General features: G+C 32.0%; 1 protein-coding gene across 1 annotated transcript in view; it reads left to right on the top strand.

The window, feature by feature from the left end:
• Window positions 1-18,715, top strand: part of LOC127709122 (MATH and LRR domain-containing protein PFE0570w-like) — a 45,660-nt gene extending 26,945 nt beyond the window's left edge. Inside the window, exons 4-9 of the mRNA XM_052214473.1 lie at window positions 3,103-3,299; window positions 8,139-8,185; window positions 11,607-12,914; window positions 13,584-13,773; window positions 15,547-16,364; window positions 17,097-18,715. Coding sequence (XP_052070433.1) covers window positions 3,103-3,299; window positions 8,139-8,185; window positions 11,607-12,914; window positions 13,584-13,773; window positions 15,547-16,364; window positions 17,097-17,242 — 2,706 coding nt within the window. The 3' untranslated portion in view covers window positions 17,243-18,715. The remainder of the gene's footprint in view (window positions 1-3,102; window positions 3,300-8,138; window positions 8,186-11,606; window positions 12,915-13,583; window positions 13,774-15,546; window positions 16,365-17,096) is intronic.
• Window positions 18,716-24,215: the final 5,500 nt, after the last annotated feature.

Below are 24,215 nucleotides of genomic sequence, written 5' to 3' on the forward strand. Positions count from 1 at the left end.
ATATATGATGCAAGCTTGGACAAATTGCTCATACATAATAAAAATATGCATGATTGCCAATTATTATTATTTAATGGACCAACAGTTAATCTTTTATCAAGTATAAACAATTTTTCGGCATGTGTACAACTATCGGCAGTTAGTTTCCAAATTAAAATTTCTGATTACATCACTGGAGTGGTCTAGGCTTGGGTGGCGGGTGAAGCCATAAAATTGTTGATTGAAGTCATAAATTATCTCCATATTAATTAAAACACAAAAAAAACAAGTTACAAGTGCTAATTGATTGATTAAATCCAATCAGCAACAGGTAACCCTCATCAGCTAAATCAATCACCTGTTGTAACTATCAATTCACCTGTAATTTTATACCACACAGATAAGACTCAACTGGTCACAATTTTACCAAATTAACGATTTTATACTGAAAATTATAGCACCAAGGAAGAGAAATATAGGACCGTATGAGGACTGATACGACCACGCTCAGAAATTGTAGGACCGCGGGTCAGAGGTGCATTAAGGGCCTGGGGAGAACACTGCAGTTATACTATTTGGTCGGTTTAGTGGTGGAAATATATGGTAGATTACCTACTATTCTTGTTTAAAAGTACAGAACAGCTTTCGAATCATTGAACGTAAATGCACGAAGTATGATCAGCTGGGGATCAGCAGCTTGTTTTGTTTCCACAACCAATAAGATAGACATCTTTTTTAGAAATAAAAATTATGACAAGTTGAGATAATTAAATTACTCAACCATTCTCAAAAAACAGGAAACTGGGTCTTTTACAATGTTAATGTTTAAGTCCTAGAAGGAAAGTAGAACATATATTATGGAAACTGTCCTGGTTTTTTAGGTCACCAATTAAAAAAAAAAATTCTACAATAAATACCTAATTTTCTACTGGTATTGAAATTTTGAAAATATTACTTCTTTGGACGTAACTGGTTACAGGATCAGTCCTTAAAATCAACCTTCAATCATCTAAATTTATCATTAAAAAAAATGTCTGACTCTACTGGTTTACTCTAATGGGATATTGATAGACCCATAGGCAGGAAATCAGAATTTATTTACCTTTTAAACACATGATGACTTCTTAACCTGCAATGAAGTTGTCAACGACACAAATAAAAAAACTTTTGAAACAGGATGAAACTTGAAAAAAATATGAATGTAAAATATAGTCAGTTTATACAAAACTAAAGCATTTGAATTTGAATTTTGGCATTGTTTGCATCCTGAGAATTTTGCATTGTGATAAAGCTATGGACTTTGATGAAATTTAATGTATTTTTCAACAGTTGCACTTTTAATACTTTATATAAATATAAACATGATGAATATAAGGAGATGTGGTTTGATTGCAAATGTGACAATATCCACCAAAGGACAAGGGTGTAATTAATGACAGCTTATTGGACAGACATCAACCATGAGGAAAACACATACCATATAAGTTTTGATTGGGAGGGGCAAACAGTTTGTATCATAATAACCTGACCAGTCCAGTGTTTAAAAGATCATTCCCTTCAAGGAATCCCAATTAAATGAATAAGACAGTACATATTAGAACTACTCTGTGTACTCCTCAGAATCAGCTGGTACTCAATTTTAAAAAGTGAAAAATATCCAAATGTAATTGTTGGTGTAAATCAAGGCTTCCAAAACGGTCATATATTCTGGACTTGACTGAAACTTTTATAAAAAGTCCGGCTGCACTAAGCCTCAGACGTTCAAATAGCATAGGTTTGCCTCATTTTGGTATTCAAGGCATTTTCATAAAACGGTCATTTCAATTTTTTACCAACTATCGATCAGTAAAAATGTCCGTTTGGGCATTATAGTTTATAATTGTGGCAATCTATTACACAAAGATATTTCGGTCATATTTGGGTTTAATTAAACAGATGCAGCATATTTCAAATACTTTGAAGTGTCTCAGTTAATCTAATCCTCTGGGTACATAAATCAATGTACGGCTTGGTCTTTAGCTTGTGTACATCAATAAAAAGTAGAAAAATATGTTTTCTTTTATTTAAATAACAACAGGCTGTCAAACAATTATCCCTTCAATAAATAATATTGAAGCCATAAATCATTCACTGATTTCAAGGCTAATTAGTTCTCTGACAGCTGACTTTACCTGTTCAGGCGACAGGTAAAATATTTTGTACCGGACATTGATTGATCAGTCTGTTGAAAGTTATTTTCTTAAATTTCAGCGGTTTGCATCTAAATAATTTAGTCAACAAGTTTCAGATTACCAGAAAACGTATATAAATATGATTTGATGAAAAATTTAAAAATGAAGTAGTAGAGGTTTTAAGTGAAAAATCATCAGAACCACGTTGTTTAAACTAGTACACATGTGCGCAGGTGCGAGATTTAATAATGCATCTGAATTTTCAAAAATACTAAAAATATCACTGATACCTTTATCTAAAGTTCATTTCGAGTATTTTCCTGTAGAAATAAAGCAGAAAGAGCTACTTTGATCTACTTTAATAACTCAATCGTGCTTTGTAAACGTACACGGATTTTACATATCCGTCTCTGGTCCGTGTTTTACCATTGTCAAGTCAACATCCGGTATGAGGAAAATGTACTTGTCAAAAACGAAAGTGTAGTTGACAGCGTACTTTTACACAAATAAATTGTCATAAGCAGATATTAGTACGCTGATGTTGCACACTTCGAATGGTGCACTGTCAAATTAACAGTTAACAAAATAACATCGAGTTTAAATAAAAAAATCAAGTCAAATACCGTTTTTGTGTCAATCATAATTTATATGATGCCCAAATGATTACTATGGTTTCCTTTTGTTACTAAGTCTGAAGGGATTAAAATCGGAATGAGACAAAAAAAATGTCCGGCTGGCTCAAATGTTTTTTGGAAGCCCTGGTATAAATGTATCATTAAACAATGAAAAATCATAGAAAAATCAAACCTTCTGACATTCATAAAGGTGTATGTTAACAGCAATTAATTAATTTGAATCACCAGATAATGTAAATCATTGGATTTGAATATTAAGTGAAAAATTATAAGATTTTGCTTTATTTTAAAGGTCATTTCTTTTTTATATTTTATAGAGGTGTAGTGTATGTAAAACATCAAAAGGGAAGAAGAACAAAGATGGTTTTCCAATAGGTGGTGCTACTGCAGGATGTGCACTTAGGAATTGCAACAAAACTTTCCACTATTATTGTGCTTACTGCAGTAGCACTGCTATAACTAAACGGATGTTGATTAAATACAAAGAACAGAATGAACAGGTTGTTATGTATAGGTAAGTATCTAGATGTAATGTAAGTTCATGTTGGATTTTTCATTCAGTCTGCATAAAACTAAATAGTACAATGACTGGCCATTGTACAGTGGATTTATCTTGTTTCATAGAAATTGTTATGGAAAATTACTGTTTTAGTAAACATGAACAAGGTTAGGAGTGTTCTTTTAGGTACCAATTGGTCATGAATTTTAATAGATTTACACAAATTAAGCTTTATTTATGGACAAAGAAATTTGTGAAAGGCAAAGGTATGATAAGACCATTGAATTTATTATCCTTCAGCAGTATACGAAACAAGACATTTGTTGGTCAAAAATCAGTATTTCCATTTTTGATTTTTTTGGCGGGTTTCAAACTTCCTGCATTTAGAACAAAACTGCCAAAAACAGTCGGGGGAATTACTTGAATAAGTGATTTCTTAAACACTGATTCAAGTAACATTTTGTTCAGAAATGTTGGAAGTAAGAGTTGTCTTTCTTTAATAATCAACTATTTAAGTAGTACAAATAAATCACTAGACTAAGTGATTTAAGTTTATTGTAGTTTTAAATATATAATACTAATGATCCACAGACTAATTATGTTGCTAAAGTTATCAGAACCAACATCTGTGTTTATAGGATGACCGGTCATGTCAGGTGATGACTTTGTGCTGAATCTGGGATAATGACATGAAAATCACTTGTTTAAGTATCATACCTCTATTTTCTTCCAAAAAAATCACTTCTTTAAGTATTATTATGGCGTCACTTTAATTTCAAGAAATATAGAATTTAAAGCTGAATGATTGCATCAATTACATAAACCTTGCTACTTAAAAAAGCAAAAGGTTCATTTTTTTCAATTTTACTAATAATTAGATATAATCTAAACCTATATGTTTAAAATTTTGGTGAAACTACAAAATGACTGAATTTCTAATTTGCTACTTAAATGAGTGATTTATAAATCACTCATTTCAGTAATTCCCCTGACTGAAAAAAGCCTCAAGTTTCCGTTCTGTAACTTAAGTTTGCCTCAACCAAATGTTATGAAACTTATACACAATGCTTATTACCACAAAATACAGATCAAGTTTGAATTTTGGTTGCGTCACTTTAACCGTTCTAGAGTTATGCCCCTTTATAAATGGAAAAATTACAAAATTTTTATTTTCTTCTAAATATCAAGTAATTTTTATTTTGGAGTTATCTTCTTTTGTCCATGATTATACATGTAGTTGAATCAACTACAATCAATGCTTTAGACAATGCAATGTTTAATTTTGACTTCCACTAATAAAACACAGATCAAGTTGAATTTGGGTAGTGTCACTTTAACCATTATTGAGTTATGCCCCTTTATAAATCGAAAGATTGCAAAATTTTTAGTTTCCATTCTGTAACTTAAGTTTGCCCAAACAAAACATTATGAAACCTATACACAATATTCATTACCACAAAACTAAGATCAAGTACAAATTTTTTGTTTCTGTTTTCTAACTTTAGTTTGCCTCAACCAAATGTTATGAAACTTATACACAATGCTTATTACTACATAATACAGATTAAGTACGAAATTTGGTTGCGACACTTTTTACCATTCTTGAGTTATGTTCCTTTATAACTACTGTTAAATTCGTTAAATAAGCCGCAGGTTTTTTTCTCTGTCATTGTCCCTGCGTGTTATACTCAGGTGCGCTTTATGTATGTATTTTTTTCAGTTTCAGGGCAAGCGTGAAAAAAAATATATATCTGGATTTTTTGTTATGGAGACCATCAGATTGTCAAGTGCTTGCAGTGACTTGATAAATTTGTTCATGTGGCATATTTTGTTATGAATAAAAATATATATACTTTATCATTTGTTCTTTATTTCATTGTTGGCTTACGAAGTTGATAACCATGTGTTTATTACATAAACAAAGAAAGATAACCGTGTTTGAAAGAGGTACCATACAGGATATTAATTGTGTATTTACAATAAATATGTTATTGTTTGTTGTTGTAATGTGTTTTTAAATAAAATCTCCTTTAGAAATAATAAAGGAAGTGATTGTGTTTCTTTCCAATATTTCAAGTCTCTTTTAATGACGATGGTGATAACCATGTGCTGAAATGAACCCTTTAAAGTGTTTCATAAACAAAGAAAGATAAGCGTGTTTGAAAAGAGGTACCATACAGGATATACTATTGAGGAGTAACTGCTTGTTAAGTCTCCCAAACGAAGTTTGGGAAGACTTATTGTTTTTGCTCAGTTCTTATTATTATTATTATTCTTCTTCCTCTTCCTCTTCCTCTTCCTCTTCCGCCGCTTTTAAATTTGAACTTGTCCGCACCCGTTCTCCAAAACCGCTTGTCAGATTAACTTAGGGTTTCACAATATGTTAGACTAACATGTCTAGTGGTGCAATCAGGGTTTTGTTTGTGCAATGGGGTTTATAAAGGGGTACTTTGAGGGGCAAAAAGAAAAGAGGGTTTTACTATAGAACCCTATGGGATATTATTTTTTAAAATTTTCAAATGATTATAAACTGAAAACCGTTTGTGATAGACACAATCTTTTTAATTGAAAATGTTCTAAATGATAAAACCCATTAAATGAAATACAGGGTTAGTCCCCAGGGGTCATCCCCACCCCCTGCCATTTAAGAAAGTTCTAATACCTTGTAAGTGGTCAAGATCCCCACCCCTAAACCATATATATTCTGGTTTGTCATACTAAGATAATTTGAATGATATACAGGGTTAGTCCCCAGGGGTCATCCCGACCCCCTGCCATTTGAGAAAGTTCTAATATCTTGTAAATGGTCGAGATCCCCAGCCCTAAACCATATATATTCTGGTTTGTCGTGATAAAGCACATGAAATGAAATACAGGGTTACTCCCCAGGGGTCACCCACACCCCATGCCATTTAAGAAAGTTCTAATATCTTGTAAGTGGTCAAGATCCCCACCCCTCAACCATATATATTCTGGTTTGTCATGCTAAGATGGTTTGAATAATATACAGGGTTAATCCCCAGGGGTCATCCCGACCCCCTGTCATTTGAGAAAGTTCTAATATCTTGTAAATGGTTGAGATCCCCACCCCTAAACCATATATATTCTGGTTTGTCATGATAAAGCAAATCAAATGAAATACAGGGTTAGTCCCCAGGGGTCACCCCCACCTCATGCCATTTAAGAAAGTTCTAATATCTTGTAATTGGTCAAGATCCCCACCCCTAAACCATATATATTCTGGTTTGTCATGCTAAGATGGTTTGAATGATATACAGGTTTGGTCCTCAGGGGTCATCCCGACCCCCTGCCATTTGAGAAAGTTCTAATATCTTGTAAATGGTCGAGATCCCCACCCCTAAACCATATATATTCTGGTTTGTCATGATAAAGCACATGAAATGAAATACAGGGTTTGTCCCCAGCGGTCAAACCCACCCCATGCCATTTAAGAAAGTTCTAATATCTTGTAAGTGGTCAAGATCCCCACCCCTAAACCATATATATTCTGGTTTGTCATGCTAAGATGGTTTGAATGATATACAGGGTTAGTCCCCAGGGGTCATCCTGACCCCCTGCCATTTGAGAAAGTTCTAATATCTTGTAAATGGTCGAGATCCCCACCCCTAAACCATATATATTCTGGTTTGTCATGCCAAGATGATTTAAATGATATACAGGGTTAGTCCCCAGGCATCACTAATGCATATAACTTTAATGGACCAAACCAATTTTCACTGGACTTTGCCCAATGTCAGGCGACCCTGGGAATTACGAATTATGGGAGCTACGTTTGGGAGACTTCGTAACAGCATCCTGTTACAATCATTTCTTGTTGTTTTATTGTTTCAAAATGAAATATCTTTATGAAATATTGTAGCCACATATTGGTGTAAGAAATAAAAAAAATGAATATTAATTTTCATAATTCAATATGCTAAGACATTTATATATCGCCGTCTTATTTGAATTCCCCTTTCCGTGGCCCATCTCACTTTCAGTTAAAAATAGACAATGACTTGCAGAAACTGAATGGTTTTGTTCGTAGTTTTCAACCAAGTTTAAATTGAAAAATGTTTGTTACTTATAAAACTTAAACTTTTATTTTATAAACAACAATAAAATTCTTTAGATTTAATTTAATAAATTTTTTCCTGACTTATGGGTGAACAGTTTTCACACGTGGGTACAGGTAAGTAGGTCATAATCAAGGTAAACAATGGCAGTTTTATGGCTTGGGTAACCTTTAATGAATACCTTTTCAAGATTAATTAAAATCCTTGATTCCAATTCAAACAATAAATGAGCAATCAACACCAAACTAATTTTAATCAAAACAAGGTTCAATGGACACCCTCGCTGTCATCACATGGACATTGTTGATAAAAAACAACTAATGAATCTGGCATGGTTAAAACAATAAGAAAATTATAATAATTTTATTAACATTTATTTATTTTAATATGAAACAAATAAATATATACAAAATATCTTTCAACTTTCTCAACAATCTGAAAATAAAAATGAAACATGTTACGGAGTGCGTTACAAGAAGGAGTGAACATTCATTACGCCAAGGTCAGAAGAATGCATGTACATTTTCATCAGGGTGCGCTTTATATTCAGGTGCGTTTTATGTGAGGACAAAAACACTTCTTCCCCTAAAAAACGGCCCTGCGCCTTATTTAGGGGTGCGTTTTATTTTCTGTCAAGTACGGTATATGATATGCAAGTGGGGGCATCATCTGTGTCCACATGTGGACACTATCCACATTTATTCCATTTGATATGGTAGTGGATACATCAACACCTTGCTGATTTCTTTTATACCTTAAATGTTGTTGTTTTTTTCAGAGTTTTTTGTTCACCTCAGCATGAAGCTAATTTCAGGAATAACAAATGTAAGTAAAGTCTTAAATTATAGATTTCATATAACCTCTGTAATTGGAGTAAACATTGCATGAAAAAGATTGCATTCATGCAATCAAAACCTTATGGGCTGGCTTACTAGTTATCAATTTTCCAGACATTATCACTACTTTTGAGATAAAAACTTAGTGCATTCTATACATCATATCCATAAACATTTCAAGAATTCTATCAATGAAATATATACTCAGATATTCAAATGATGTGTATGTGTGTACCCATACTTGTCAAGAAAATTATATAAATTGTGCATGGTGCATGAATCTAGTATCTGTTCTAAAAATATCAATGATGTCATTGTTTAAGTAATTTATTAAAAATATTTATTAAAAATCAGTTATCTTCCTTTGTAAATGATTGTAGTTGAACCAATTAAAAGTATTGCATTCCAATGCATAATACAAATTACAATGCAATCTTTAACTTTTAGTTCCCACTGAAAAATGAATGCAAGCTTAACCCTTCAGTGCTCACATCCACTTGGATTGTATTAACATCATTTAAAGTTGTTTTAGGCAAAACTGAGATACCGAATTCGTTCTTGTATTGTCTGTGGTCTTTTACTCCAAAATAAAAATTGTCTGGCCAGGTTAGGATTATAAGAGTACTATGAGCAAGAAACAGGCGAATAACTTGAATATGAGAAGTTTATTTACATTCTGCCATCTTTGTTATTGAATTGTAAAGGGTGCCCCTATTTCTTTTCAAAACTCTTTTAATTTACCCAATTTATATTAATATACATTTTTAATTTAAAAATCCAATACTAACTGATAAATATCAAAATTAAATGCTTCATTTCAAATTTCTCATTTCTTTTCATAGCATTGCATAACTTAAACTGGAATCTGCTTGTATTTAATGGACAAGAGTTTATAACATGTATAAGTAGTCAGCATAATCCTATAAAGAACAAAGATTTTGAATTCCTATTATATTATAATTTATAATTATATTAGATGAGGCAAATAAACTCATATATAAAAATAAGGAGATGAGGTATGATTGCCAATGAAACAACTATCCACAAAGTTCAAATGAAGTGAATGTACGCAATTAAAGGCAACTGAACTGCCTTCAACAATGAGAAAAACCCATTCCATATAGTCGGCTATAGAAGGCCCCCACATGAAAAATATGAAACAATGTGTGAAAAGTCTCATCTAGTTTTGAATTCTGGACTGCATTGGTTGAGGTCTTTTCAAAAAAATTTGTTTTTAGGGTTTCTTCACCAACCCAAATTATACTGTTTTATGAGGAATTCTTCTTAAATGAATTCTACCAACATATCAATCCTGACCTTTTGATCCTAAATTTGACACCTTAAACACATAATTTTCAGTATATACGTTTATTTTTGGAACCTTTATGACCTTGATAAGAATTTAATGACAAAGCTTTGTGTTTTGCCTTTTTGTCGAGCCTGTGACTTTTGTCGCAAAAGCGAGACATAGCCATCCTACATTCTATCGTCGGTGACGTCCACAAATATTCACTCTGTGGTTAAAGTTTTTGAAATTTTAATAACTTTCTTAAACTATCCTTGATTTCTACCAAACTTGGACAGAAGCTTGTTTATGATCATCAGATAGTATCCAGAAGTAAATTTTGTAAAAAAAAAATCCTGTTTATCCATATTTTACTTATAAATGGACTTAGTTTTTCTGCCACTTAACATTACATTCACTCTGTGGTCGCAAAAGCGAGACATAGCCATTTAATAACTTTCTTAAACTATCCTGGATTCCTACCAAACTTGGACAGAAGCTTGTTTATGATCATAAGATAGTAACCAGAAGTAAATTTTGTAAAAATGGACTTAGTTTTTCTGCCAGTTAACATTACATTCACTCTGTGGTTAAAGCATGTAAAGTTTTTAAAATTTTAATAACTTTCTTAAACTATCCTGGGTTTGTACCAAACTTGGACAGAAGCTTGTTTATGATCAAAAGCTAGTATCTAGAAGGAAATTTTGTAAAAATTTATTTCCTGTTTTTCCATATATTACTTATAAATGGACTTAGTTTTTCTTCCAGTTAACATTACATACAGTCTGTAGTTAAAGTTTTTATACGACCGCAAAAAATTTTGCGGTCGTATATTGGTATCACGTCGTCGTGATCAACGAAGACATTTGGTTTCTGGACAATAATTTTAGTAAATGCAAATAGAAATCTATGAAATTTAATCACAAGGTTTATAACCACAAAAGGAAGGTTGGGATTGATTTTGGGGCTATAGTCCTAACAGTTTAGGAATTAGGGGCCAAAAAGGGGCCCAAATAAGCATTTTTCTAGTTTCCAGACAATAACTTATGGAACGGTGTATGGATCTCTCTGAAATTATACCACAAGTTTCCATACCACAAAGGGGTGGTTAGGATTGGCTGTGGGGGGTAATGGCTCAAACCATTTAGGAATTAAGGGCAAAAAAGGGGGAAAAACAAGGGTTTCCTGGTTAATGGACAATTAAAAAAAAAAAAAGTGAAAAATAAATTTGGGGAGGTTGTGGTTGTAAACAAGAAATTGTGAGGGGGGGAACAATTTTTTCTCATTTCAGATTTCAGAAATTAAAAAGAAAATTTCTTCAAATATTTTTTTTTTTTTGAAAAAAGGCGGTTGGGGAAGGGGGGGGGGGGGGGAGTCAATTGGCAACAGCATAGTGTATTGCACAAAATAAAAAAATTGAATATAAATTCAAATTATATCACCAATTCTTAGTTCTTTGACTACAGTTATTCTGTGTCAAATATTTAATTACAATCCAAATTCAGACCTGTATCAAGCACGAATATTGTGTCCATTTTTGCCCCAACTGTTCAGGGTTGGACCTCTGTGGTCGTATCCAGCTGCGCTCAGCGAAGCAATTTATTAAAACATTTATTAGATTCATAAACCATCCTGGATTTTTACCAAACATGGACAGAAGCTTCTTACAATCAAAAGATAGTATCCAGAGGAAATTTTTAATGATTTTTTCCCCATTTTTGTTGAGCCTGCGACTTTTGTGGCAAAAGCGAGACATAGCGATCCTACATTCCGTTGTCGTTGACGGTGGTGTCCACAAATATTCACTCTGTGGTTAACACATGGTTAAAGTTTTTTAAATTTTAATAACTTTTTTTAAACTGCACTGAAAACATGACAACAGCAAAAGTAGGCAAGACTCTGGGTTCCACGGAACCCTTACGAATTTTTTTGTGTATTATATTTTTTTATAGAATGAAAAACTTATCCAATTGTAAAACATGTTTCGTTAAATGTCAAATAAAATTACATTAGAAGTATAAAAATACCACCAAAATATGGACAATGAATTGTGTATTAGGAAATGAATAGATGTAGAATGCCACAATGAAGAGAAGAAGATAATTCCATTTTTTTTTTATTGTAGCTGAACTTTTCTTACCATTCAGTTCAAATATGGACTCATCTTCTGAAGAAGAGGAGGCCAATGAAGATGAACAGAGTAAATCTGGCATTAACTCATCTTCAGAAGAAGAGGAAGATATTGATGAAGACCAGGAAGAAGATATTGAATCTGATACACAGCAGAATAATAATGCTGTAGCACAACACAAAGATAAACATTTTATGGATGTTTCCATTTTAACTCAACCAAGTCCTTCACTATCAAAACCAGCAAGTAGTAATGGTATATCTTCCAGTAAATGTTCAAATTCAATGTTCACGGACGACGATGATGATGATGAGGATGACAAATCTGAAGAAATATCTAACTTACACCTTATATTGGAAAATGATGACGATGAAATCAGTAAACCAAATAAGGTTAAAGGTGCCAAAAGACATAAAATTGTTCCTGAAGTTGACAGTCCTGATCTTACCCCAAATAAACTAAGAGTTGAGGCAGAAATAAACGCAGTAGCAGTAGGAAGCAATTCAAAGAAAGCAACACCAAATCTGAATAAAAAATCTTTGCCAAGGGCTTCCTTTTTGAAAGACCTGTATGAAAACTCTTCTGATGATGAAATTAGAGAAGCACCTGAAGAACGTCCTCGTTCATCCCGTAGATGTGCAAAAAATGTATCTTACAACAATAGCAACCAACTACCACAAAGCAATCAAAGGAATAAAAGAAAACATTCAGGCAGTGATGATTCTATAGTGCATAAAAGGAAAACACCGTTGAAAAGGCCTTGCATCAGCAGTGACGAATCGGAAGATTTTCTTTCTGAGAAGGAAATGAAAAGTAGGAAAAAAAAAATAAAACAGAAGACAAACAAAACAGAACTTTATGATGACTCACCTAATGACACTGAATCAAAAGACTCCTTCTTAGACACTCAAATTGTCTTAAAAGTTCAACAGGAAACTTCAGACAAGCTAGAGGTAAACATTATTGATGTAGAAGATGGGGAAACAAGCCCTCAACCATCTACATCTGTTGTCAGAAATTTGACAGTTCAACTGGACAGATTAGATCCAGCCACAATAGAGAAGATGACACCCAAGAAAGACACATCTTCCATTCAGAAGCAAAAGGTTGTGAATACAAGTAGTTTATCATTGAAAAATGTTCGAAATGATGGAGAAAACTCTAAGAAGAGTGAAACTGATGAGAAGATAAACGATAAAAGTACGGTTGAAAAGCAGAAATCTGTACCAACTGGGAAATATTTAGACCTTGGGAATGGTGCTTCTAGTACAGAATCAGAAACAGATCAAAACATATATCCCAGTAAGTGTTGACTTTAGTATTTAAAAAGGTTGAACATAACTTGGTTCATATTTTGCTACATATGTGTGAAATAGACATTTTAGGTTGGATATGTCAATTTCATCATGCTCATAATGTCAACATGTCATCAAAACTGACCATATTAAATGTATTATATTTACCTCCTTCTTATGGAGGGAAATTTTCTTCTTGTTTATGCCAGCTGTGACTAGTTTTACTTTACAGGGCTCATGCTAGTTAGTGACTTAGGTGACAAGCTACAATGTACCCTGTCTTTCACTTCGCTGTCTCATTTCCATTTGTTGTACGAAAATTACTTGCCCATGGACTTTTTTTGGTAACATTGATTGGCTTGAATGCATACCTTTACCATGTTTACTAATATAAAAAGTTGAAAAATATGAGTGCTTAACTCATTTCTTTTTAGAAACCAAAAACAAGTCTCCCTTAGTTTTTAATTCTACTTTTAGATAACCATGAATATTTATATTTTTTATAATAGATATAAGAAGATGTGGTATGAGTGCCAATGAGACAACTCTCCATCCAACGATTCCAAGTCAAAATTTATAAAAGTAAACCATTATAGGTCAAAGTACGGTCTTCAACACGGAGCCTTGGCTCACACCTAACAGCAATGTATTATAATGCCTTGTTATTTTCTTTTAGCTTGTGGATTGATTTTGACTCAGGATTTGGAATGTAGTGACACACAGAGAGTAGAACTGATGAAACAAGCAGTGCATGAGTTAAATATAAAGGAAGACAAGCTAGCTTTCTGGTTAGATGCTTTCAAGTTAGAACACCTTCAGAAGGAAATAATGCCTCATCTGATGAATGACATTGGTCAGATATTATGGTAAGATTTGAATTAATGGATTTAAAGATTTTTTATAAAGGGCTAATGAACATGCATTAAATGTATTTGTTTGTTTTACATCATACATGTACATGTCCTTTGAAAATGTCTATCATCATGATCTGACACTGGTGGTGGGATTCACCTGGAAAGTAATGTACATACTTAATAGTGCCAATCTGCCTAAGAATTAGGCAGTGGTGAAAACATGACAAACAAAAACCCGCTCAAGTTGACATTAATTTATGTTCAAAATGTTTAATGGTGTACAAATATATAATATTTGTTTCCTTTACCTGTTCTGTTAATTCAAGATATAATATGCTTGAAATGCACTAGAAATTAATAATTAAGGGGAGCTAAATCTGTAATTTGCTATCATTCTAACCAAAAGTTATCTAGAGGTTTTTTCGAATAACTTCAAAATAGGATGTTTAGTTCGGTGGTTTTTTTTTCCGGCCATATTTTGATTTTTTCAAAATTGCCTGATTCTTAAAGACTGGCACTTAATTGATGTACTAGGGACTCATCACAGATATAATTTTTTATTGTAATCCGAATTTTGTTTGTTAATGGAGTGTTAAAAAAATTGAAAACACTATAAATTTCATGCATCTGAATGGGTTCTCTGGATTTACCTTCATCAGGAATGCTGAAAGCAGAACATCTAAAAGCTAAGAATGTATAAGAACCGAAACAGTTGAAAAGCTTTATGACCAAAAAGAACCTAAAAATAATAGCAAAATTAATCCAAGGCCAACTACCGATCCTTCATAAGTGATGGGAACGGATCAAGTTTTTTTTTAGATCAATGCTGGTGAATACACACAGAGCTTTGATCAATGATGGATACAATGTCCTTTTGTCAGGTTTCAATTCATAACTTATATTTATGGTCTAACCAGATTGATGACTTCTTAAATATACAAGTTATGTGCAAATGGGTCAATGTCTTCAAGGTCTGTAACTCAAAAGTTTTTTTTCTGCCCCACCTACGATAGTAGAGGGGCATTTTGTTTTTCGGTCTGTGCTTCCGTTCGTTTGTCCATCCGTTCGTCCATCTGTCCCGCTTCAGGTTAAAGTTTTAGGTCAAGGTAGTTTTTGATGAAGTTGAAGTCCAATCAACTTGAAACTTAGTACACATGTTTCCTATGATATGATCTTTCTAATTTTAATGCCAAATCAGAGTTTTGACCCCAATTTCACGGTCCACTGAACATAGAAAATGATAGTGCAGGTGGGGCATCCATGTACTATGGACACATTCTTGTTTAAACAATGTTGACCTTACAGTATGTAGATCTATTTTTTGTTGATCTGAAATGAAACAATATCCTCTCATGTTGAAAACAAATTCCATTTAAATTTTTTTTTTAATAGCTTCTATTGTAGCTTAAACTTCTTAAGGCAAGTTAAGCAAGAGAAAACTGAAATTTGTTTTTACTTTTTGAAATTGCTTTTTTATCATAATATTACATGTACATGTAGTATCTCAATGAGGATTTAAAGAAAGTTTGTGTTCTTATTGTATCATGTACTGATTATGCTTCCAAAGCTATTTTATGCATTAACCTCCTGTTCAACATCAAGATAACAGTTAACAAGGAAAAATAATTATGAATGCATTTTTATATTTATCCAAAAAGGTACTTGGGATTAACCAGAACAATCATAGTTCAACTTTGATTGCCACAGAACTTGTTAAAACATCAATCCTTAATGAAAAGAGCAGAAAAAGCCAAACATAAAGTAGCATATGTTTTTATATTGTAGCAATGAAGGAGATGACCAGAGCAAGATTGCTAAGCTTCTGACTAGTGAAGACAAACTCCATAGCCAGCTTCCTCATTACAGTTATGTTCTCAGTCTATATAAATCTATGGATAAATCCATGGTCAAGAGCATGCAAGATAATGTATTTAAACAACTCAGGATAAATTTAACTAATGCATCCAAAAAATGTGGTTGTACAATTGGCAAATTGTTAACGGTTCAGAATATGAATGCCCTTCTCTTGATAGTGAATGATAAACTTGATCCAAGAGGATTAATTAGAATGAAAATGTTGCCAGAGCATACGGATAGACTTTTCGAATGTAAACAATCAACCAAGTTTAATGTATTGAATAAATTGCCTTCGAAACTACAGCTGGATGAGGAAAGATCCAAAATTGTAAATTTTGTTAAGCAGGAATTTCAGCGCAATTTTTCTTTAAAAGTAATGCCATCAGACAGTATATTCCAGGTCTCAGATGAGAGATCAAATGTAAATTCAATAGCAACGGATTTGGAAAAATCCTGCAAGGACGAAGATACAGAAAAACAAGTTCTTTGTGTTCTTCCAGTGGATAAAAATATACTGAATTATTCCCCTTTTTGCAAGAAGGTGCTTGGACAATTCATATGGCAGACTGTTGAAAATGAAAACCTTAGGATCATTGGCATTATAGATATTGATCAAACAACACCGACGATGGATGACATTATTAGTTCTATTGTTGTAGAAGAACAAGAGTTGAACATACTGTTAGCATATGATCCGAAGGAAACACCTGTATCTTGTGCCATAGTAACTAATATTCCTTACAAAGGTATGATATATGACCTTTTATGTATTGAGGTATTGTTAGAGATTAATTGATTGATTGATTGATTTGGTGTTAACGCAACTTTTAGTACTGTTGGCTATTTCTTGGCTGTCAGTTTTTACGCCCCACTTAGGGGCATTTTGTTTTTCGGGCTGTGCGGCCATCTATCCCGCTTCAGGTTAAAGTTTTTGGTCAAGGTAGTTTTTGATGAAGTTGAAGTCCAATCAACTTGAAACTTAGTACACATGTTCCCTATGATATGATCTTTCTAATTTTAATGCCAAATTAGAGTTTTGACACCAATATCAGGGTCCACTGAACATAGAAAATGATAGTGCGAGTGGGGCAGCCGTGTACTATGGACACATTCTGGTTATTTGTGCATTGAAATCATGTAAATAACAACCCTAAAAAATATCCATGTTTACAGTAGTTAAATTTAAAATACAAAACGAAGTATTAAATGCTCTGTAAACATGGTAAACCTTGTATTCAATTTTGTTAAAGTTAAGAAGTTCACAAATTATGGATAGATATCTTTATCCTACCAGGTGGTAGGTAGAATCTATATAAATCCAGGAAGCATGAGCACATTGAAATAAGGTAATTATTTGCTTTTCTCATTATTTCTTATCAAGTTTTAGTATTTTTTGTATACAACGGAAAAACAGTTTTATTGTGGATTTTTTTTGTTTACCCCAATAAACTATTCTATTGTTTTCTATATTTTTACAGAAGACAAGATCGGGGTTGGAAGAAAAGTTGTAGCTCCAGAAGTAAAAGATTCTGTCAGTACACCAAGGCAACATTTACCTCTTATTAAAATTAGAAAAGAGGTGACTCAGGTTATACGATCCTCCCCAAGAAAAAATCCAAACTAGGAAATTCTTCAAATTGTTAGCAGAACGACTTAAAGTGTTATTTTTTGAAAAGATGAAATAATGGAAGAAATTCCTGAGTGAGAGGGAAAAAAATTGATAATTGATTATGTATATCATCTGTTAGAAATTGATATTCTGTCACATGATTGTGGAGAAACACTGTGAAAGTTTGATTTGAGAATTGCCAGAAACATTTTGTGTACTATATATAGCTATGTATACTATCTTAATACTTTTGTATGACCTATGAAATGCCATTATGTGTTCTTATTGAATTATAAGCAGCAGTTCATTAATAGAATTATTTACATTAGATGAAAATTCATATCAGTTATAGATAGATTTCTATGAGCATATTTTAGTGCTTATTTTTATGAAACATGGTTATTATTCCAGATGTTTGATAGGAAAGGAAGGTATCCATATGAGCAATTCTTTTTTATTTTTATAAAGATCTATAGACCAAAGTTTTATATTTCACTAAATAAGAAGGTAAGATTTTATGCCATTTGGTGCTAAATTCTTCAATCTTTACAATACTTTATTTAAAGTATTAACAGACTTTTTCAGAACCTCTTTAGTACAGAATTAAGAAGTAGACAATGTCTCAACATGGGATTGACAGGTAAATTTCTAGTTACTTGTCCTGAAAGTTAACTCAAACATGATAAAGAATACAACATGGGGTAGATAGGTAAATTCCCTAGATACTTGTCCTGAAAGTTATCTTAAACATGTTAAACAGGATAAAGAATACAACATGGGGTTGATAGGGGAATTCTCTAGATACTTGTCCTGAAAATTAACTTAAACAGGACAAAGAATACAACATGGGGTTGATAGGTGAATTCTCTAGATACTTGTCCTGAAAGTTAACTTAAACAGGACAAAGAATACAACATGTGGGTTGATAGGTAAATTCTCTAGATACTTGTCTTGAAAGTTAACTTAAACAGGATAAAGAATACAACATGGGTTGATAGGTAAATTCCCTAGATACTTGTCCTGAAAGTTAACTTAAACAGGATAAAGAATACAACATGGGTTGATAGGTAAATTTCCTAGATACTTGTCCTGAAAGTTAACTTAAACAGGATAAAGAATACAACATGGGTTGATAGGTAAATTCCCTAGATACTTGTCCTGAAAGTTAACTTAAACAGGACAAAGAATACAACATGTGGGTTGATAGGTAAATTCTCTAGATACTTGTTTTGAAAGTTAACTTAAACAGGATAAAGAATACAACATGGGGTTGATAGGTAAATTCCCTAGATACTTGTCTTGAAAGTTAACTTAAACAGGATAAAGAATACAACATGGGGTTGATAGGTAAATTCCCTAGATCATGTAGATACTTGTCCTGAAAGTCAACTTAAACAGGATAAAGAATACAACATGGGTTGATAGGTAAATTCCCTAGATACTTGTCCTGAAAGTTAACTTAAACAGGATAAAGAATACAACATGAAGTTGATACTGTAAATTCAGAAATTATTGCGATGTTTTTATTATTGCGAAAAATGCGACAGGGTTATAATCGCAATAATATAAACTCGCATTTTGAAATATTTTATATGAATTAAACAGGATTTTTCTCAATATCGCAAAAAATAGAATCGCATTTTAGTCTAAAATGACAAAATCGCAATAATAAATGCACGCAATAATTTCTGAATTTACAGTAGGTAAATTCCCTAGTTAAAAGAATATAAAGGAGGCATCAGGAATGAGGATGGTAAAATTTTTGTGTTTTTATTCAGTTTTTCTTGATCATGTTTATAGGAGGTATTGCTAAAAATTTTTAAAGTTTTTTAAATGAATTCATGTACATAATGTAGCTTTTATCTATTTACATTATATATGTATCAAGAAAACAAGCTATCTTATTTCAAAATTCTTTTATTTAGTTTTTCTCTAATCGCATAATAATGCCTTTTTCAGTTTATAATTCATTAAAATATGAGATTTTTGCCTAGCCCTTTGTAAACGAGCATGGTGACTTATACTTATGATATTTTTATGCCCCCGCCATAGCGGAGGGGGCATTAAGTTTTACCCTTGTCCGTCAGTACGTAAGTACATCTGTCCGTAAAATTGGTTTCCTCCCTAACTTGAGTTTGCCTCAACCAAATGTTATGAAACTTATACACAATGCTTATTACCACAAAACACAGATCAAGTTTGAATTTTGGTGGCGTCACTTTAACCATTCTAGAGTAATGCCCCTTTATAAATGGAAAAATTGCAAAACTTTTAGTTTCTGTTCTCTAACTTAAGTTTGCCTCAACCAAATGTTATGAAACTTATACACAATGCTAATTACCACAAAACACAGATCAAGTTTGAATTTTGGTGGCGTCGCTTTAACCGTTCTAGAATTATGCCCCTTTATAAATTGAAAAAAAACAAAATTTTTATTTTCTACTAAATATCAAAGTAATTTTTAAAATTGGAGTTATCTTCTTTTGTCCATGATTATAGTTGAATCAACTACAATCAGTGCTTTATACAATGCAATGTTTAATTTTGACTTCCACTGATAAAACACAGATCAGGTTGAATTAGGGTAGTGTCACTTTAACCATTATTGAGTTATGCCCCTTTATAAATGGAAAGATTGCAAAATTTTTAGTTTCCATTCTGTAACTTAAGTTTGCCCCAACCAAACATTATGAAACCTATACACAATATGCATTACCACAAAACTGAGATCAAGTACAAACTTTTTGTTTCTGTTTTCTAACTTTAGTTTGCCTCAACCAAATGTTATGAAAATTATACACAATGCTTATTACTACATAATACAGATTAAGTACGAAATTTGGTGGCGACATTTTTACCATTCTTGAGTTATGTCCCTTTATAAACATAAAAATTGCTGAATTTTTCGTTTCCGTTCTCTAACTTGAGTTTGTCTCAACCAAATGTTACTTAACTTATACACAACCGTTTTAGAGTTATGTGTGTTTACAAATAGAAAAATTGCTGAATTTTTAGTTTCTGTTCTCTACTTAAGTTAGCCTCAACCAAATGTTATGAGACTTTCATACAATGCTTATTACAACAAAACTCAGATCAAGTTCAAATTTGGGTAGCGTCACTTTTACCGTTCTTCAGTTATGTCCCTTTATAACTATATGATATGCAAGCGGGGTCATCATCTGTGTCCACATTTATTATATTTATAAAATCCCAATATAAACTTTTTTTTGGCAAAACATAAAACAAATCATTCTTTTATTATTTATATTCCTACATGTATGCTATCTTAAGCGATGCATGTATGTACACAATCTTGTTGTATGTAAGAAGGTAATGAATATGTGTATGTAAGAATAAAATGATGGTAAGCAGATGGAAGTCTTTACTTGCCTGATTTTATTATATTGTGATCTAGTCATTTATACAGTGTGTGTACAATGAAATGTTTGCCTGCCTATGAATTTTTTTATGTTGCAAGTTATGTTTTTTATATATGAGTGGTTCCATAAAAACAACCTTTGGACCATTGATGGCAATGTGAATAGACAACTTTGAATGGGTGTTAAATACTTTGTGCACAGTGAAAATGTAGGTTAAATTTTAAATTTGGTACCTATAGCCTTAGTAGGTTACCCCATTTCCAAATGATCCATTCCTGGGTACTATATATATTTAATGGATCACCTTTGACATACGTCTAAGTTGTCAGTTAGAAATATGTACACAACTGCATGTCCTATTTGTTTTTAATGTATGATTTTTTTGCGATGAAAAGTTTTTAAGGTTCTTAGCATCTGGCTTGTTTTATTAATACCAAATAATAAATTTAAATACTTTTAAACTAGGACTATCATCCAGTTTTGAGAAGCAAATGAAGTAAACCAACTAAGTTATGTACAATGATATAATGTTGTCTTACATACATATAGTTAAGGTCTGTTTTCATATTAAACATGTATTTTTCATCTGCTTTTCATAAAATACACCAAATAACTATATGTGACCGTTTGATTTATAATCATGAAATATGAAAATAGCATGGAAGGAAGTGAAAGTTCTTTCATATGTATCAGTGAATTCTTTGTACCACAAATATTCTCTCTTGTGTTTAACAATACTTTAGGACACAATTTCCAAAACTGATTCACATCATGGGTTATAGAAAATTGTCCATCAGTATATTGTTTATTTTAAAGTATGTAGGTAAATAGGAAACTAAACTTCAAGGATAAACTTGTGCTTATAGAAACAAGTTGTCAGAAGACTTTACTTGAATGACAAATTTTGCTAATTAAATTATGTCAGCAGTGGTTAGTATGAAGTATTTGAATATCTTATAAAATTAATTAGAAAATCTTGTGATTTCATTATAAATCAATGATTCCATAAAAAATGATTAATTTAAAGTTATTTATCTTCTACATAAGAGTAAGATAATTTTTTTTTTAGAAATGATACTCCGCTTAACACTCTTTATATAATTTCAAATATAGAACATTTGAAACCCTGAGAGTACAAGTTATTCTTAGTGCTGTTCCATTATTGTCTCTGTGGAAACAGAGATTTGGAAACACTTAAATTGAAATTTTATGGGGTTTGATCCTTATTGTCAGCTGTTTTAAAGGGGCATTAGCTGTCGAAATCATGTTCACCGATCACAAATTGACTCAAATTCTCATATTTGAATTTGAACATACTAAACATATCCAAATTACAATAAGTCTGAATAAACAGTAAACAATGCATGTACTCAGTAATATTTATTAGAATTTCATGTGTATTTTAGTCGACGCTATCTAATTAACTATCGAGATGACCTCTGAAGACTGCCGACAGTCACATAACACGATATTAACATAAACATAAATATAAATAGATAGCGACCTCGTGCAATTGGATTTTTCTAGGTCTGTTTGATTTCATGTTATAGGTTAAAAAAATAAGTTAATTATCGTTTTTACCTGTATAAGAATGAGTTTTTGTGGATCTAATCAGTCAATCAAATGGTTTACCCTTGTTTTACTTTCAATGTTGACATTCTTTTCCTTTTAATAACTGAACACGCCTAATTCATGCGTAACCAATCTCTACTCTAGCTAATTGGTTGCAAGTGAATAATTCATCAGTGATGTTTCTTAGCTTATTTTGACAAAATTGAACCAAATTGGCTGCTAAAAGCGAATTATTATTTCATTATTTTACTTTTATTACTGATTGAACCAAACTAAATCATATTCTAATTTTTTTCATATCTCGTAGCTAATGCCCCTTTAAGAATCCTGTAGATATTTGAAAATTATAATGTGGGTTATTAAAAAGTGCTCCCAGTCCCCACACACCTTTCTAGAAAACACATATTAAAGCAAATTTTATAGATTTTTTTTGGTGCAATTTTTTTTTTATCAAGGAAGAAGAGCAGTAGTCTCTGATGTATATATATTTTTTTCATCATTTTTCTGTTTTCTTATTAAATCTCAGTATATGTAAAAAATAGAACTTCTTTTTTTTTTTTTTAGGTTTTTTGGAATTTCCAATGTACAAGCATTTTATGGCTTTAAAATTAAATATTTTAGTATGGTAAAGAATTCTAGATATATACCTGCACTTTATGGGTGGTAAAGAATTCTAGATATTTACCTGCACTTTATGGGTGGTAAAGATTTCTAGATATATACCGGTACCTGATCTTGAAAAAAATCATGAATGGCATCCCTAAAATATGCAAAAATAATTTTAAAAAATGCCTTTCATTGCATTTTATCTCTCCACCTGGTAATAATTTCTTTTTACCATGCCCCTTTGAATAACTGTTAAACCCATTTATAAATTGATTTTTAACAGTCAATACAGTATAATTATCTTGTTTTGCAGACATGTTAATTTCAACAGAATTGTTTTAAATGTTGCAAAACTGCCCATGTATGCCATTAAATTCTCTCAATAAATGAATTATTTCTAAGGAAAGTGTTGGACAGATGACTTAAGCTTGTATTTACAAGCTGAATATTTGTTTGAGTAATCAAATTCTGTTATCAGTGTTTTTAGTGTATTTGAAAGCGTCATTCTACAATTTATAGTTTTTATACCCCCGTTTACGGGACGTATTATGGTATACCTCTGTCCGTCTGTCCGTCCGTCCGTCTGTCTGTCTGTCTGTCCGTCCGTCGTCAACATGTCGGACATTAACTCAAAAATGCTTTAACCAATTTGCATAAAACTTTGGTGAATTGTTTATATCTATTGACGTGAGCTCCCTTTCGTTTTTTATAAATTTTAGATTTTATGTTTCAGAGTTATGGGGTTTTATTCATTAAAAAAAGGGGGATTTTCCAAATTTCGGACAATAACTCAAGAATACTTTCACCAACTTGCAAAAAAATTGTGGTGAATTGTTTATATCTATTGACATGAGCTCCCTTTCGATTTTTATAAATTTTAGATTTTACGTTTCCGAGTTGCAGGGTTTTATTAAAAAAAAGGGGGATTTTCCAGTTTTCGGACAAATACTCAAAAATGCTTTCAGCAGTTCTTATGAAACTTTGGTGAATTGTTTATATCTATTGATGTAAGCTCCCTTTAGAATTTTATAAATTTTACATTATACATTCCTGAGTTATGGGGTTTTATTCATTAAAAAAGGGAGATTTTCCAGTTTTCTGACAATAACTCAAAAATGCTGTCAGCAATTCCCATGAAACTTTGGTGAATTGTTTATATTTATTGATGTAAGCTCCTTTTGATTTTCATAATTTTCTAATATGACATTGAGAATTAATTGAACTTTATTTGTTTATAGTCTGACAACAGATTTACTAAGTATTGCGCAACAGCACAGTGTATTGCACAACAGCAAGAAATCTTTAATTGAATATAAATTCAATTCATATAACCAATTTCAAGTTCTTTGACTACATTTATTCAGAAACCTGTAATATGTCAAATATTTAATTACAATCCAAATTCAGACCTGTATCAAGTTTGAATATTG

Source organism: Mytilus californianus, unplaced genomic scaffold, assembly GCF_021869535.1.
Source record: "Mytilus californianus isolate M0D057914Y unplaced genomic scaffold, xbMytCali1.0.p SCAF_7, whole genome shotgun sequence".
In the NCBI taxonomy this organism is placed as follows: Eukaryota; Metazoa; Mollusca; class Bivalvia; order Mytilida; family Mytilidae; genus Mytilus; species Mytilus californianus.